The sequence below is a fragment of the Brassica rapa genome, chromosome A06 (assembly GCF_000309985.2).
Source record: "Brassica rapa cultivar Chiifu-401-42 chromosome A06, CAAS_Brap_v3.01, whole genome shotgun sequence".
NCBI lineage: Eukaryota > Viridiplantae > Streptophyta > Magnoliopsida > Brassicales > Brassicaceae > Brassica > Brassica rapa.
This window is the reverse complement of record NC_024800.2, coordinates 12,022,190-12,040,251: the sequence shown is the minus strand read 5'-3', so window position 1 is coordinate 12,040,251 and position 18,062 is coordinate 12,022,190. Positions and strand designations below refer to the sequence as shown.

General features: G+C 36.4%; 3 protein-coding genes across 3 annotated transcripts in view; 2 read left to right on the top strand and 1 right to left on the bottom strand.

The window, feature by feature from the left end:
• Positions 1 to 18,062, top strand: part of LOC103873306 — a 728,778-nt gene that overhangs the window by 457,079 nt on the left and 253,637 nt on the right. The window lies entirely within an intron of this gene.
• Positions 3,375 to 4,682, bottom strand: LOC117126079. The gene has a single exon (XM_033273460.1). The coding sequence runs from the start codon at positions 4,680 to 4,682 to the stop codon at positions 3,375 to 3,377; it is 1,308 nt and encodes a 435-aa protein (XP_033129351.1).
• On the top strand, positions 10,271 to 14,319 carry LOC103873402. Its single transcript, XM_009151810.3, has 3 exons — positions 10,271 to 10,409; positions 10,522 to 13,862; positions 14,030 to 14,319. The coding sequence occupies exon 2, from the start codon at positions 10,588 to 10,590 to the stop codon at positions 13,837 to 13,839; it is 3,252 nt and encodes a 1,083-aa protein (XP_009150058.1). The 5' UTR covers positions 10,271 to 10,409; positions 10,522 to 10,587; the 3' UTR covers positions 13,840 to 13,862; positions 14,030 to 14,319.

Below are 18,062 nucleotides of genomic sequence, written 5' to 3'. Positions count from 1 at the left end.
TCTTCTACGTCAATGTTTAATAAACTTTCATTTTCTCTAAAATTATAAAGGGTTTTTAACATTTTCTTGTTAATTCATGTATATTACTCGATATTGGGGCTCCTGATTGAAATTCATAACTTAATTGATTTTAATTATGAGGTTAGCAATATACATTTTTATTAATGTTTCTAGCTAATTCGAGAAGATTTCCACTGAAGTCTTTTACGTTAGCTTTTTGTAAATTTGTTAAGTAACTTTAAGATATTTTTTAAACTTTCAAAAATGTTAACTAACTTCAAGATTATCAAGTTATATGGTTTAATATGTCTTCTTAGATCATAAGATATGCTTTTAAATTTTCATGAGATTTAAAATTTTAATTTTCACTTAAACTTTAAGTTTTCCGCCTAAATTTTAATTTCCCACTTATATTATATTTTCCCGCTTAAAATTAAAGTCTTCAGAGAAGACTTCCTGAAAGACTTCCCGGAAGAATTCCGAAGACTTTCCGGAAGATTTTTCGGAAGACTTCCGAAGGCTTCCGAGAAAACTTCCCAAAAGACTTCTATTGAAAGTTTTATATGTTTGAACTTATGTAATGTTTGATATTTTTTTAATTTGACTAAGTTTACTTAGAAATCTTCTCCCTTAGTTTTAGTAAATTTGATTAATTTTTTGTGTTATTTTGTTTTGCTATTGAAGTTGTATCAATAACTTAATTAAATTCAAATATTTTTGGCAAGATAATATTGTAAACATAAACATATTTACCACAAAAATCATTTATATAACTAAAAGAGTACAACTAAAAGAGTACACACATAAATCACAAAACATGCCATAAATAAAACTATTATACATGGAGTTAGAGATTATTCCTCCATAAAGATAAAGTTGGACTCCACTTGACATGGGAGAAGCTACATTAGAAGACTTCCAAAAAGTGTTCTAGGGAATATGTTTTAGAAGACTCTGTCTAGTAGAAGTCTTCTAGGGCTTATATTTTGGAAGACTTCCGAGAAGATTTCCAAAATCTGGCTCAGATCTCAAAACTTGCATATCCAAAAACGTTCAAATGACTCCAAAACAGAGAAAATGAGTAAAAATTAGATAGATTTATTTTTATAGAACACACAAAATTGATATATATATATATATATATATCTTTAAAAGAGCAGAAGATGAGAACCATGTAATAAAAAACTTGCAAGAACAAGATAAATTAGTGAGAAAGACATGAGATAAAAAAATAAAAAATTGATATAAAGTTTGGTGTTCCCAAGTTCAAAAAGATTAGAGAGTGTTAGTATGAGAAAAAGGTAAGAGCTTTGTGCAACAAGAGGTTACCTAATGAAGAAAAATCACACATGGAAACTTACCAAAACGCTCAAATCTGTTATGATAGAAGAGACATGAGAGAAGACTCCACGAGAAGACTTCCAGCATGAAGTCAGTCTTCTGGTGTATAATATTTTAGAAGACTTCTAGAGTCTGACCCTGATCTGGAAAACTTGCATATCCAAATCCATATCTGAAAAAACCTGTATATCCAAAAACGTTCAAATACCCATATCTGAAAAACCTTTATAGAACAAAAAAAAAAATAGATATCCAAAATTTATAGATTTATGTTTAAAGAAGTGGAAGATGAGAACCATATGATATAAAATCTGCAAAAACAAGATAAATTAGTGAGATGAAACAAAAAAAAATGAAAAATTCATATAAGATTTGATGTTTTCAAGTTCAAAGAGATTAGAGAGAGGTTTGAGAGTTTTATTGGGAATCATTACATTTTTGTTGCAGCCATTTGAGAGGAAAATAGAGAATATGTACATTTTCCTTATATATGGAGATAAAAAAATTTCATTTACGTTACATATTTTCGATTCAGAAGACTTTTAAAGAAGTCTTCTACCTCTAAATATACTACTCGCCCAGAAGAAGTCTTATAGACCCTAAATTTATACACTAAACTGAAATAACTAACTAAATAAAAGAACACTTCACTAAACTTAAAATATATTTTGAAATTGTTTAATATACACGAAACTAGACATATATAGGTTAAATTTTAATTTTTCAAAAATGTTAAGCTTCCAAAATCTAACCTTAAAAAATACAAACAATACTACAACATATGTTACCAAGCCTTAAACCAAAGAATACTATGATTCACTACATTCACTTATATGTGTTGAAAACTTTTCAATTTTACTATATCATAATTTATATCATTTACAAATCTTTATAATACATGATTTAATTTTCCCCTATTAAAATAATTTTAATAAAATTTATAAATTATTTTTAAGATCAACAATATGAGAAGATTTTCTGCAGAAGACTTACAAAGCCTCCAAAAGACTTGTAATTTTAATTGTTTGGTCATAAGAGGTGACTTGTAATTTCACTAGCCTTTTGAGTTAGTTTTTCATTTGCTTCAAGTTAAGGTATACATTTGTGTTTAAAATCACGTTATGGTCATATTTGGCAATTTCTCCAATAAAAAAAATCTATGAATGTGTAGTCGATAAATTCATCTTACGGGAGACGACAACAATATGAAAAAAATATGATTAGTAAAATTTTGTTTGGTAAAACCGTAAGTCATTGGTTATTGTCTATCAAATTTTCGATTTATTTACATAGTTTTCGGAATATCAGTAACTAACCATGGTTGATATATAGTAATAGGGTTATGTTATGAATATTGGTTGTATATAATAGGTTAAGTCTAATTAATAGGTCCAACAATTTTTTTATAGTAGATTTCTAGAATGATAAGTTTGAATCTTTTTATATTTTATTATGGATTATGTATATTTATTTTGTTAATTATTATGTTGTTGTATTTTATTGTTTAATATAAGTTATTAGTGCATTTAAATTTTCAGCTAATTTAATTATTAATTTTATGAATTTAATGATATTGAAAAGTATAAAGTTATAATATATAATTTTATTAAGGTAAAAATGAAAACTTGTAAAAGTGAGGGACCATTTATAAAAAAAATTCAACTTTAAAAATAGAGTAAATGAATAGTCTTACTCTTGTGGGCTTTTTTCTGTAATTTACTTTTGTTTTTGAGCTTTGTACTTGGTTTTGTTTAATATTAATAAAGATGGTAAAAAAAATAATGTACTCTATTTTTTTTTTTAACTCTGAGAAACAAAAGAAGTAGCATAGAAGCAAAGACAATGATCAAAGATCAAAATAAAATAGAAACATAAACCGAGCCAAAAACTCATCCATGTCGACAGCTCCAACAAACCCCACCCATATCCTTATCATCATTCCATAGCTGGTAAACTCACAGTCTTCCCTCCATAACCCTGCTCCTTCACATACCCACGTAAGGAAAACGTAATTTCACACACCACACAGTTCCTCACCTCCTTGCCCTGTCTTCATCAAGAACCCGTCTCAACCATTCCGGCTCTCCTTGTGCCACATAAGACTGTAAGCGTTGCTCCTTTGTCACACTTCTCGCCATCAAGAAAGCACATTTATTTTCCTCTCTTGAAATAGACTGCAGCTCCCACTCACCTATCCTCTGTAACACCTCAAGAATCTCCGCACCATAGCCCCTGAAGGCAGGCCAAGCCCGAGGTCTCGTAATCGCACCCACCAAATCAGGAGCTTCTACTTCAAAAAACACCTTATTTATCTTATGAAAAGCCATGCTTTCAATCGCCCACACAAGAGCAAGATGTTTAGCTTCTACTAATGAGTCAATTCCACTAAAAGCTCTCCTGCTATGCAACTGAACCACCCCTCTGCTATCTCGAGCAAACCAAGCCGCCCCAGCTAGTTTAGTACTTTTAGTCCAGGCGACACCTACGTTGCACTTTAAAAAACCAGCACTAGGAGCTTTCCACTGCACCTTACTATTCCTTCTGCGACAAGTCTCCTCATTGTTCACCGTGGGGAGATGAACCTGAAACCATTGTCTTGCATCATCTTTAATTTTCTCCACTGTAGCCTCAACTGCGTACTCTTTACCTTCAAACTCAAAAGCATTCTTATTTTTCCATAGCATCCAGAGGACCCACGGGAAGATACGAGTAAGAGCATCAGGGAGCTCCTTATTCGATTTGATTTCCAGTAGATAGGCAAAATTCTCCAGTAAAGTTCGGTTCTCAAAACCTCTGGGAGGAAAAGGGAACCCAATTTGTGCCCATAGTAGCCTCGCAACCGGACAAGAAAATAAAATATGATTAATCGATTCACTCGAAAAACCACATCTTTGACATCTTGAGTCAATCTTCATCCCCCTAGCAATCAACTCATCCGTCACTGATAGTGCATTAGATAAAGCTTTCCACAAGAAAATGCGAATTTTTGGCGCTGTATTGACCTTCCACACTTTACTCCTGAGCTCATTCAGAGAAGGTCTTGCCAATGCCTCCTTGCGAACCTCCGACTGATCCAAAGAACAGGCTAACCAGTACCCCGACTTCACTGTGTATGCTCCCCATCTGTTATGCACCCACTCGTAAGCATCCTTCTCCCCCATAGCCGGTTTCTGTTTCAAAATCAGTTTTATATCCGCATCAAAGAAGTTTTCTTGTAACTTTGCCAGGTCCCATGTCTTAGTTTGAGGGCAAATCAGATCACAAACACGCAAGTCCAGATTGAAAAGGACAGGTTTCCTCAGTGGTGCCTTCGGAACATCATCAAACAACCACTTATCCATCCACACATTGATATCCTCCCCTGATCCAACATCTCGACGAAGTCCTTTTTCCAACAGTATCCGACCAAAGATGGTCTAGATCCCAGACTAGCCGATAAGAAATCACCATTAGGATAATACCTGCTACGCAGGTGTTGGAAGTAAGCTTGAAGTAACTTGAAGAGCAAGTAATCCTAATCTCATCTTGTTTTGATTATTTATAAAGATTAGGAAATACCTTAATAATGTTAAGTCTATTAAAAAAAGGAAATTATAACCCTATATAAGAAGTTGCAGACTTGTTGCAACCTGAAGAGATTTTGGAGGTGATTATATTAGGGTTCTTGAGTTTTGAGTGATTTTCTCAAGAGATTAATAAGAGAGCAAGTTCTTATTAAACCTATTCTACAATCAGTTGAAACTATATTTGGTATCAGAGCTTCTAGGGAAGAACTAACGATACAACAAACATGGGAGACATTGTTGTGTCAAAGGCAAAAGAAGGAGGAGGATCCTCTAAGATAAGTTGTCCGGTCCTTACTGAAACAAACTATGCGGTGTGGACGATAAGGATCAGATTAGTGTTGAAGATAAACAAAGTTTGGGATCTGGTGGAGAATGAATCAGATGATAGTGAAAAGAATGACCTAGCTACAGCTCTAATATTTCAGGCACTACCCGAGACGCTCATATTACAATTGGGAAACTTGGAGACGGCAAAGGAGGTTTGGGATGCTATCAAAGAACGATACTTAGGAGCTGATCTAGTTCGAGAAGCAAGATTGCAAACACTAGCATCTGATCTTGAGAGATTGAAGATGAAAGACAAAGACACCATTGATGATATTGCTGGAAAATTGACCGAATTGTCATCCAAAGCAACCGCTTTAGGAGAACCTATTGAGGAACATAAGCTTATAAAGAAATTTATGTCTTGCCTCCCACGCAAGAAGTACATTCAACTCGTTGCAACAGTTGAGCAGTTTGTCGATCTCAAGACCGCAAAGTTTGAGAATATCGTTGGAAGATTTAAAGCTTATGAGGAGAGAGTGAAAGACGAAGAAGAAGAAGAAACTCAGAGCAAACTCATGTATGCAAGCAACGAAACTCAACCTCAATCTCAGCACACACACTCTACCTCGAACACCAGCAACCGTGATCAAAATAGTAACTTCAGAAGTCGTGGTCGAGGAAACCGGTCTTACAATAGAGGAAGAGGCAGAGGAAGATATAATGATAGATACCAAGATCGTTACCAAGATACCTTTGACATGTCCAAGATCATGTGTTTCCGTTGTGATAAGATGGGACACTTTGCTTCAGTATGTCCTGATCGTCTCTTAAAGTTGCAAGAGGCGACTGAAACAAAAGATAACGATACTACGGAAGCAGAGGAGCTGATGGTTCATGAGGTAGTATACCTTAACGAAAAGAGCGTTAATCCACTAATATTTGAGACAAGTAAAGACAATGATAAGGTATGGTATCTAGACAATGGGGCGAGCAATCACATGACTGGTGATAGGAGGTATTTTAAGAGCATAGACGAGACCATCACTGGCAAGGTAAGATTCGGAGACGACTCTCGTATTGACATCAAGGGTAAAGGACCAATATTGTTCTACACAAGAGATGGGAGCAAGAGGATATTGGCTGATGTCTACTATATCCCAGACTTAAAGAGCAATATAATAAGTCTTGGGCAGGCTACAGAGTGTGGATGTGATGTACGGATGAAGGATGACTATCTCACTTTGAAAGATCGCGAAGGAAAGCTCATCGCTGAAGCCAAACGGTCAAGAAACCGTCTCTATAAAGTCAATATCGAGAGAGATGATCGATGTTTAGTGGCATCGGCTAGTAATGAATCAACAACATGGCATGCACGGTTGGGTCATATAGGAAGAGAAGCAATCAGGTTAATGGCCAGCAAGGAACTCGTATACGGCCTACCGAAAATAGTAAGTGATAAAGAAACATGCTCTTCTTGCATACTTGGAAAGCAAGCAAGGCATGCTTTCCCAAAATCAACTTCATACAGAGCTGATACAGTACTTAAACTCATCCATGGTGATCTGTGCGGACCCATTACGCCACCAACGTCATCACAAAAGAGATACATCTTTGTTCTGATCGATGATCATAGTCGATATATGTGGACGGTGCTCTTAAGAGATAAAGGGGAAGCGTTCGACAAGTTTAAAAAATTCCAAGCCATTGTTGAGAAAGAAAGCGAAGCTACAATAAAGACACTTAGGACAGACCGAGGTGGTGAATTCACATCCAATGAGTTTAACTCATATTGTGAAGAACACGGAATACTAAGGCATCTAACGGCACCGTACACTCCACAACAAAACGGGGTCGTAGAGAGGAGAAATCGAACGCTTCTCAACATGACAAGAAGTATCTTGAGGCATATGGAACTACCAAACTATCTTTGGGGTGAAGCGGTTCGACATGCTACATACATTATAAACAGAGCAGCAAGCCGTGTCATCAACGCCAAGACACCATACGAACTTTTCAAAGGCAAGAAACCATACATTGGTCATCTACGTATATTTGGCTGCATTGGATTCGCAAAGGTGGAATCACAACATCTAAAGAAGCTTGATAATAGGTCAAAAATGCTTGTACATCTCGGGATTGAACCAGGATCAAAAGCCTATAGACTCTTTGATCCAACAAGTAAAAGAGTAATGGTCAGTAGGGATGTAATATTTGATGAAAGCAAAGGATGGACATGGACGACAAGCAACAAAGCAGACACAAGTGGATCTTTTCACGTCAATATCGGTCAATACGGCAATCATGGCATTGATGAGAACATCACAACGCCTAGTCCAGAAGAAACCGCAGCTACACTTGAACCAAACACGATAATGGAGGATGAAGAAGACGAGGAGGATAATGGTGATGACGATGATGAAGCAGAGCCCGTGTTGAGACGCTCTCAAAGAGAAAGAAAACAGCCTGGTTACTTGGACGATTACATCTTGTTGGCTGAGCTTGAAGGAGAAAGACTGTTATTAAGTATAAACGATGAACCTTGGAGCTACCAAGAAGCAATAGAGAAGGAAGAGTGGAGAGATGCTTGCCAAGACGAGATTAAATCGATAGAGAAAAACAGAACGTGGGACTTGGTAGAACTTCCGGCTGGAGCAAAAGCAATAGGACTCAAATGGATCTTTAAAATTAAGCGCAACTCTGATGGAAGTATAAACAAGTTCAAAGCAAGGTTGGTAGCAAAGGGTTACATACAACGACACGGTATTGATTTTGATGAAGTGTTTGCTCCGGTGGCTCGCATAGAAACTGTCCGTTTTCTGTTAGCTCTGGCGGCAGCAAAAGGGTGGCAAGTGCACCACTTAGACGTAAAAACCGCTTTCTTACATGGAGACCTTAAAGAAGAAGTATATGTCTCTCAGCCAGAAGGATTCATAGTCGATGGTCAAAAGAATAAAGTGTATAAACTACGGAAGGCTCTCTATGGTCTACGACAAGCTCCAAGAGCGTGGAATGAAAAGTTAAACAAGGTACTCAGTGAACTAAGGTTCGAAAGATGCTCCAAGGAACCAGCATTGTATCGACGAGTGGATAAAGAACATCTGCTACTTGTGGCTGTTTACGTTGATGATCTTTTGGTAACCGGTTCAAGTCTAGAGATGATCAAAGAGTTCAAGAAAGGAATGGCCACAAAATTCGAGATGAGCGATTTAGGCAAGTTAACATACTATTTAGGTATTGAGGTTGATCAACACAGTGAAGGGATTACATTGAGACAGGAAAGATATGCAAAGAAAATCTTAGAGGAAGCCGGAATGCAAGCGTGCAATGCAGTTCATGTTCCATTCGATCCAAGTTTAAAACTGTCTAAGGCTCACGAGGAAACTAGTGTCGATGAGAAGGACTATAGACGAACTATTGGCTGTCTTAGATACCTTCTCCACACACGGCCTGATCTTTCCTTTGCAGTTGGTGTCATGAGTAGATATATGCAGGCTCCAAAGATCTCACATGCTGCGGCTATAAAACAGATTCTACGGTACTTGAAAGGATCACTTAGCTACGGCTTAACATTTAAACGTGCAGCAGAAGTAAGGTTAGTTGGCTATAGTGATGCAAGCCATAACGTGGACGAGGATGATGGACGCAGCACAACGGGACATGTGTTTTATCTCTTAAACTCGCCCATAACATGGAGTTCGCAGAAACAAGAAACAGTTGCTCTCTCGTCCTGTGAAGCGGAGTTTATGGCGGCAACTGAAGCAGCAAAGCAAGCTATTTGGCTCCAGGACTTGCTTGCTGAAGTCATAGGGAAGAAGAGTGAGAAAGTAGTACTACTTATTGACAATAAATCTGCGATCGCATTGACAAAAAATCCAGTTTTCCATGGTAGAAGCAAGCATATACATCGACGATACCACTTCATTCGTGAATGTGTTGACAACAATCAGATTGAAGTACAACACGTACCAGGGAATGAACAAAGAGCAGACATCTTGACTAAAGGACTTGGAAGAATTCGATACAAAGAAATGAGGAGCATGATTGGAGTTGAAGACTTGGAGACTTCAAGCTTAAGAGGGAGAATGTTGGAAGTAAGCTTGAAGTAACTTGAAGAGCAAGTAATCCTAATCTCATCTTGTTTTGATTATTTATAAAGATTAGGAAATACCTTAATAATGTTAAGTCTATTAGAAAAAGGAAATTATAACCCTATATAAGAAGTTGCAGACTTGTTGCAACCTGAAGAGATTTTGGAGGTGATTATATTAGGGTTCTTGAGTTTTGAGTGATTTTCTCAAGAGATTAATAAGAGAGCAAGTTCTTATTAAACCTATTCTACAATCAGTTGAAACTATATTTTGGACAATATCGTACTAATCGGATAATATAGAGTTGGACACGGGATTTCACAATCCCAACAATTGGTATCAGAGCAGTTGACGAGAAATCTGCAAGAAGACCGAAATACCCTTCGAGAGATGAATGGTATCCTATGAGTTAGGAATGAGAGGTGTGTGGCAGAAATCAAGTCAGAAGATCCTGGAAGTCAGTTGTGGAACACGAGATGAATGTGATCCTTAGTTTGAAGGGGAGAATGTGATATAACAAACTAAGTCCCACATTGGATAATTAGACAAGAATTGTCTAATATATAAAGAGATGTCCAACTCTAATAGTACGAGGCCTTTTGGGATGGAAACCAAAAGTAAATCCATGCGGACTTGCCAATTAGGCCCAAAGTGGACAATATCGTACTAATCGGATAATATAGAGTTGGACACGGGATTTCACAATCCCAACAGCAGGAACCATGCACATAAAGAATCCGAGTTCATAAGCAATCTCCAAAAAATAATGTACTCTATATTTGGCGTAATATTGAAATTACTTTTATTTTATATTGTTTAGAGGGAAAAATAGAATACCATCGGGAAGCTCTAGTAATATTGTTAAATGTGTCTTACGAACAAGAGAATAGAAGAAGCTCTAATAATTTTGTTAAGTGTGAAGCAGAGAATAGATAGAACAACTAAAGCCCATTAAGGGATTAGTGGAGGCCCAAGTTGTGAACCCAGGCAGCTTGTGAACTTATCAGTCATCTTCAACCCTTCTAATAATAATTCACCGTCTTCTTCGATCTCTCTCTCTCTCGCTCCCCCTTGAGTTTCTTTCTAGGGTTTCCTCCAGATTCTCACGCAGAAGCATCGAAGCTCTCAATTCTGGAGAAACTTTGAGGTAATTTGATCTCAATTCATCGAATTGGATTCGTACTGTACAGATTACAATTCGTCTCTCAACTATCTTGTTTCGATCTCTGAGTGAGTTTATGGTGCTTCGTTTGTGTTAGGGTTCTCTCGTTCACTCTCCATAGAAGAACTGTTTCGTGGAGTTGGGATTAGTGTTTCTATGCGTGATGGCGATCGAGAAGAGTAACGTAAAGCTCTCTAGGTTTGATTCGGACTACTCTCATGACAGTGATGAATCTATGTCAAGTTACCAAGGAGAGGACAGGCTTGAGCTGCAACGTAAAACCTCAGCGGATTCCGAGGATGATGATGATGATGATGATTCTGGAGCAGGCTCTGATGATTTTGATCTGCTTGAATTGGCCGAGTCTGGTGCCGAGTTCTCTCAGGTTGGGAACGTGACTTGTAGCGTTCCTTTTGAGTTGTATGATCTCTCTAGTCTTGAAGATATACTCTCTGTTGATGTTTGGAACGAGTCTCTCACTGAGGAAGAACGGCTTACCCTCTCATTTCATCTTCCTGACCTTGATCAGTTCACGTTTATGCTTACTCTGAAACAGCTTTTTGAGGGTCGTAATTTCCACTTTGGCAGTCCGGTTAAGAAACTATTTGACATGTTGAAAGGTGGCCAGTGCGAGCCGAGGAACGTGCTTTATCTCGAGGGCCGTAATTTGTTTACAAGGACAAAACATTATCATACTCTGAGGAAGTATCATAATGACATGGTCGTGAATCTTTGTCAGACAAGGGATGCTTGGGCAGGTTGTAGAGGGTACAGTGTCGATGAGAAGCTCCGGGTCCTGAATATCGTGAAAAGCCAAAAGACTCTAATGCGCGAGGAAAAGGACTATTATGAGGAGGATTCATCAGAAAAGGAAGAACCTTTTGATGGGCCATGGAGCAGAAAGGTAAAAGATAGGAAGTCTGCGCAGAACAAAACTGCCCGTCATTCAGGTTATGTTGTTGATTCAGGTTTGGAGTTTCCTAGGCAGTGGCAGCCGCAGCCTACGGTTGTAGAACAAGATAGATATGGCAAACCAAAGTCCAAACCGAAGACAGCAACACTGAAATTTCCTTTTGATAAAACGTCTGTTGGGCCATATGCTTCAGGTTGTAATGGGTTAGGTATGACCTCTGCATACAACACCTCTTCTCTCGCTAGGCGCAAGTATGGTTCTCATTTGGTTCTTGGGTCAGAAGATAATATGGATGATGATGACCAGGATCCACTCTTTGGAACAGGTTCTTGGCGGGATCAGGATATTGTTGTTAGAAAGAAATCTGGATTCTTGAGGCTTGGAAAGAAACATAAGTTTTCCAGGGAGGGAGAAATGAATTCCGAACATTTCATGGGTCCACCATATTCAGCAAGGCAGTCCCACAGCAATGTTGCAAAGTCAAGCAAATATGCAAATCAAATGAAGCCCGTAAAAGGTAGTCTGGCAGACCTTCGTGGGGACTTCTATCGGCATGGGAAGTATCATGGAGATGGATTTTCGGTTGACCCCAGATATATATCTGATGACGTGAATGGTAAAAGCAGAAAAAGGAAGTCTGAGAGGGACTCACCTGATACTAGTTTGAGAACTTATAGAGCTTCTATGCAGCAAATGAATGAAAGGTTCTTAAATTCTGATTTTCGTGAGAACCAAGTGCAGGATGGTGAAAATTTAGATGCCAGGTTGGTTTCTTGCAGTTCTGGGTCCAAAAGGAGAAAGGTTAGAGAGTCTTTGATGGACATGGAGAGGAGGGAGGATAACGGTGAGATGCGGCTTTATTCTGACATCCAACAGCCGGTTTGTGATATTATTGCCTCAAAGAGAAAGGGAAAGAAGAAAATGGAGGTTGATGTTGATTTTCTCGATCTGGAAACCTCTGAAACACCAAAAGTAGGAAAGAGTGCAAGTGAAGCAGAGGTGGAAACCAAACCGCAGAAGAAGCCGTATGTGTTGATCACACCGACAGTTCACAGTGGCTTCTCCTTTTCCATTATGCATCTTCTTACAGCAGTGCGTATGGCAATTACAAGCTCTTGTCCTGAAGATCCATTAGATGTTAGCAAACCTATGGCAGTGGAGACTACAGAACATGAAGCTGGAGAAAATGGTGCTCCCATTCCCAAGGATGCAGAGGATAACAAGTCTCCACAGCAGGGAAGTGAGAACTTGCCATCCCTCACTATCCAGGAGATTACTAGCTGTGTCACGTCAAAGCCGTTAGATCCTTTGATCCTCAAGGCACAAGAGCCGCTTCAGGATTTGATTAGAGGAGTTCTGAAGATCTTCTCGTCGAAAACCTCACCTCTAGGGGCAAAGGGTTGGAAGCCACTTGTAGCATTTGAGAAGTCCAAGAAATGCTGGTCTTGGATTGGCCCTGTTCTCAGTCCTTCGGATCAAGAAACTGTTGAAGAGGTAACATCGCCTGAAGCTTGGGGTCTCACGCACAAGATGCTTGTCAAGTTGGTTGATTCATTTGCAAACTGGCTGAAAAATAGTCAGGAAACTCTTCAGCAAATAGGCAGTCTTCCCGAACCACCATTGTCACTCATGCAGTGTAACCTTGATGAGAAAGAAAGGTTCAAGGATCTGAGAGCACAGAAGAGTCTTAACACGATTCCCCAGAGTTCTGAAGAAGCCAGAGAATATTTCCGCAAAGAAGAGTTTCTGAGGTACTCAATTTCTGACAGAGCGTTTGTGTACACGGCTGCTGATGGTAGGAAGTCGATTGTTGCTCCTCTGAGAAGAGGTGGAGGGAAGCCAACCTCAAAAGCCCGGGACCATTTCATGTTGAAACGAGAGAGACCACCACATGTCACAATTCTCTGTCTTGTGAGAGATGCCGCTGCCAGATTGCCCGGTAGTATTGGGACAAGAGCTGATGTTTGTACCTTAATAAGAGACTCACAGTATATCATGGAGGATGTAACCGATGTACAAGTAAATCAAGTCGTTAGTGGTGCATTAGATCGTTTGCACTATGAGCGGGACCCTTGTGTACAATTCGATTCTGATAGGAAGCTGTGGGTGTATCGACACAGAGACAGAGAAGAAGAAGATTTTGAAGATGATGGTACTTCGTCCACTAAGAAATGGAAGAGGCCGAAGAAGGAAGCAGCAGAGCAAACAGAGGAACAAGAAGCTGTTGCTTTAGCGTTTAATGGGGATGAAGAGCAAACAGGAAACGAGATGGGTTCAGAAAAGAAGACTGTGGAGCCTGCTGGTGTAGACTGGGATCAAGGAGCAGCAGGCCAACTTTGTAATGGGGCTGAACAAGCTGCAGAGGAGGAGCAAGATGGTGAGAACACTGCGCATGGGAATGAGACAACGATGTGGGAGCCTGTTGTTTCAAATCGTGTTGAGGATAACACATTTATCTGCCAAGAGAACTCAGTGGCTGATGATTTTGACGATGAAACATGATTGGTGAGATGCATTGATAACATGTAGGTTTCGAACTCTTTTTCTTTCATATTTTGTTTGATTGATCAGTCATCATACAGAGTCCAAGTTCATTTCCATTGCGTAATATTGTGTTTTGTTTTTAATGATGGTTTGCCAATAGTGAATCCTTCTAACAAGACAACACTTTGTCATTGATTTGTATTTTCAGGTGAAAATTCCAGAGGTTAGTCCCGTAGCAGAGAGATATGGTATGGATTTTAATGGCGACATTGATTTGGGTTTGGTCCCAAAAGATGTCAAAAAGAGTGAGATGACACAGGCTCTGCCACAAACATGTTGAAAAGGTTATTCATGTTGTTCTCATGCTATATATCTTGTTATTTTTTAGAAAAGGGGAAGTTAGTGGTGGAGTTTAGTGAATCACTAACCGTCAATAATATTAATGAAAAATGTTTGATCAGGTAAAATTTAATATACAAGGTGATATTCATATAAAAATCATAATTCGTTATGATGACTGATGACATTCATGCATTTCGTTAAATGTATTCTCGTAACTGGATAAGCCCCATGAAACACGGATGGTTGATCTCTTATGGTGATTCACCGTATTCCTTGTGAAACAAGACACGGTTACAGAATCGTACATCAATAGTAGCCTATGCAGAATTCACCTTCTTGATATTTAATCATATTTGTTATGTCAAGTTCGTTATTGTTGCTCTGATATAGCTGCCGCCCTTAAGTTATTAAGAACTAAAAAAGAAGAGAAAGTGGACAAGATTTTAGTTTGACCTCGATTTGATTTTTCATGTGTGAAGCAAACCAGTCTTGTAAAACAAAGAGAATTTGCTTTTCATATACACGAAGTTTCGTGTATTTTCGGTGAATGACAAACGAGAACCCCTATTCATATACTATACATATTACTTAATAAGTCAGACCCTAAGTTTATACCTATTAACTGTAGCTGACATTATGAGTTGTTCAAATGTGATATCGACTACATGCGTAGAACTTAATAACTTCACCCACCTCCTACACCTATATATTCCTTACATATGTCTGTCTAACAAAAACACTTCACTCACTCATTATTATTGCCGTTATTTACTGTTTTTGTATTTGTCTATTTCAAAAAACTATATTTACTTCAAACACATCTAATTCTAGTGTTATTCAATTGCTACTTCAAACAACTACATAAATGATAATTATTAAGTAGTTCTTAAAGTGTTGTTGGCAAGATGAACATATCCGGACATTATTATAATATAACAGGATAAAAGTATTGTTAGTCACCAGTTAAATGTGATGGTTCTTTTGTATACATATAAGTGTATATTGTACCAAAAATTGGTGTTAAGAGATCTTGAGTTGAATTAGCCAGATGAAAATATCCAGACAATATCAGTATGTATCCAGATAGAAGTATTGTTATCCGGTTAAATGTGATGGTTTTTTTTTAGAAGTAAATGCATATTTTACAACAACAAAAAATGTGTAAAAGATCTTGAGTTGAGGCCTCAAAATTTATTGTTTACGGTTTAGAATTTATATTTTACTATTTTGGAACGTGCGTTTGTAATAAAAAAATAGGAATTATTGTTTTGTAGTTATATAAATATTTGAAATCAACTTTAAAGTGGTACACTTCTGAATTATTTTTAGTTTTGTGAAGTAGTAACATGTGTCAAAATTTTATATTTTTGAGTGATTTGTACTTTAGTATATAAAGGATATCGATTTGGCAATGGTGTAAAACAAGGACACCTAACCATAAAAATACATATTACCGTTTCAAATTCAAGTGTTAACCTTTTGATAGTAGACTAGGGCGACACAAATTGAATACTTAAAACTTTAGGGTATTTGAATTCAAAAGATGTTCATCTAAATCTAAAACCTATTAGTATCCACAAATATACATATCCACATTAGTTAAAATTCACTCAAAATAACTTGAACTTTAAATAAATTATGAAAATAAACATTTATTTATGAAAATATTGAAATATTTTAATTTGTTGATATTCTTATGTATGTTATATTTATTATATAAATATTTATTATACATTAAGAAAACTCTGCATAAAATGGGATTGATCAAAACATTTGATTTTTAGATTTAATTATCTAAAGTAGTTAAATAGACATATGCAACGCCAACATATGAATTATAGTTATGTCATGTGTTATCAATTTTCTTTTACATTTTTATGCCCATAATTTAATGACCTATGTGCTTTTTAAGAAATATTATACTTATTTAACATGATCAAAAGATTATACCGTTAATTTGTTCGCTCCAACACTAGATGAAACACATCTCTTTGATCCCAAAATGTTGTCATTAGTTGATAAATATACATTAGTTTGATCTTAAACTTGTAAAATATTCATTTAACAATTTGTGTGCGATCTCATTAGTGATATACAAGACATTTATTCTCACTTTCAAAAGCATAATTATTTTGACAAAATTTTAGTTTTAATAAAAATCAAATTCTGATCCGCATGTACGCGTGAGTTTTTTATTCATATTTATTAATATAGCTTCATATAGATATACATAAATTTATGATATTTTTAAAACTTACTTGCTATATGTTCTTGAGTGACGATTAAGTCTGTCAAGCGTCAGTTTATAAGCATAACTGACTTGATAGATTTACTGTTTTGATATGTTTGCTTTACTATGTTAAATGAGACAGGATGACCGCACTCACAAAGAAAATTTGTTGCTTACACCTACTTTGTTGATGCAGATCAGGATCAAACCCGAAAGGGTAAAGACATAGCTTGATCACATAACTAAGGCATGAAGGAGGGAAGGAGGATCCAGGTAGATTAAGGCAAGTATTAAATATGTAATTAGAAAACTGATATATTGTAAGTTTAACCAAGGAAGTCAACTTAGATTCGTACCAACAACATAAAAAATGAGTCGGATCCCTTCACAAAACCTATAGTTCAAAGGCACAAAGCTAATAAAATCACACATGCATAATAGTATCATAAAATCGTTTGGTCCGTACTCACAATTCCATCGGGATCTAGCGACTAACAAATATTTTAAATTTTTTTAACACAAATCCAATTGTTCTGCTGGACTTGTATTTTTGTCCACTAACTAGAAGATAAGTTAGTGACATTCACCACAACGTATACAACATTACTGGAATTTTCTTTTATTTTGTTGGACTCTTTAAAGACTATAATAATTCAATATTTTTAACATTTAGACTCCGAATGGAGACAGCGTATCAAACGTAGCGGACCGAGCGGAACAAGTGTGAATTAAGCAGATTTAGCGGTTCAAAACATAGGTTTGAACGGTGAAAGTGTATAAAAGTGGTCTAAAATCTGTACAAATTTAAATTAATCTATACAATAATTTACACTATTTGTTTTGTAATTAAGAAGAGTTATTTTTAAAAAAAATACTTTATAAATAAAATCATTATATTTCGCTAAAAAGGTGTAAAATAAATTTAAAATTATTTCACAAAAATTATTTTCATTTACTTTTCTTGTTAAAATTATTTATTTCTGAAATAGCTTGAATTCAATGAAATATAAATAAATATTATGTTTACATAAATCATCAAAAAATATGAAAATATAAATTTAAAACTAAAAAATTGTTTTACTAATTAAAAGTGGATAAAACCATGCTTTGATAATGTATAGTACAATTTGAATGGTGGAAGAGGATAAAATAAAGTTCAAACTATAATTTTATAATACATTCTATAAAATATATAAAATTTCTATTTAAATTTCATTAAATGTTTTCAAAAACAAATACTAAACGCAACAAAAAATGCTTCAAATTCTATGCTCCACTCAACCAACTCTCTTTATTTGAAAATAAGAGTTCCTCCATCATTCTTGCTAAAAAAACAAAAAAAAAATTAGAACTATGTCTCTAAAGTTATGTTTGTCTTTACAAATATTATTTGTGAATGGAGGAAAAAAGCATGTTGTTCCACTAGTCGATGGTCCACCTTTTTTTCCACTCTCCATTGTAAACATTAATGTTTGAATGGTGAATCAGTACAATGACAAGCAACAATTCACGTTCTTTGAAGTTCAAAAGACTAGAGTTGTCAAATGGGTTAGTCCACGTCTATTTTTTCATATATATTTGTCCATTTGTTGTTTGCACACAAAGAGTAGCCATGTCCATTAAGGACCGAGTCCATTAAGGACCAGGCCCATTAACGCCCATGTTAACA

Bases quoted from the DNA above. Each gene is read 5' to 3' on its own strand.
- LOC103873402 (XM_009151810.3), top strand. From the start codon at position 10,588: ATGGCGATCGAGAAGAGTAACGTAAAGCTCTCTAGGTTTGATTCGGAC.
- LOC117126079 (XM_033273460.1), bottom strand. From the start codon at position 4,682: ATGGATAAGTGGTTGTTTGATGATGTTCCGAAGGCACCACTGAGGAAA.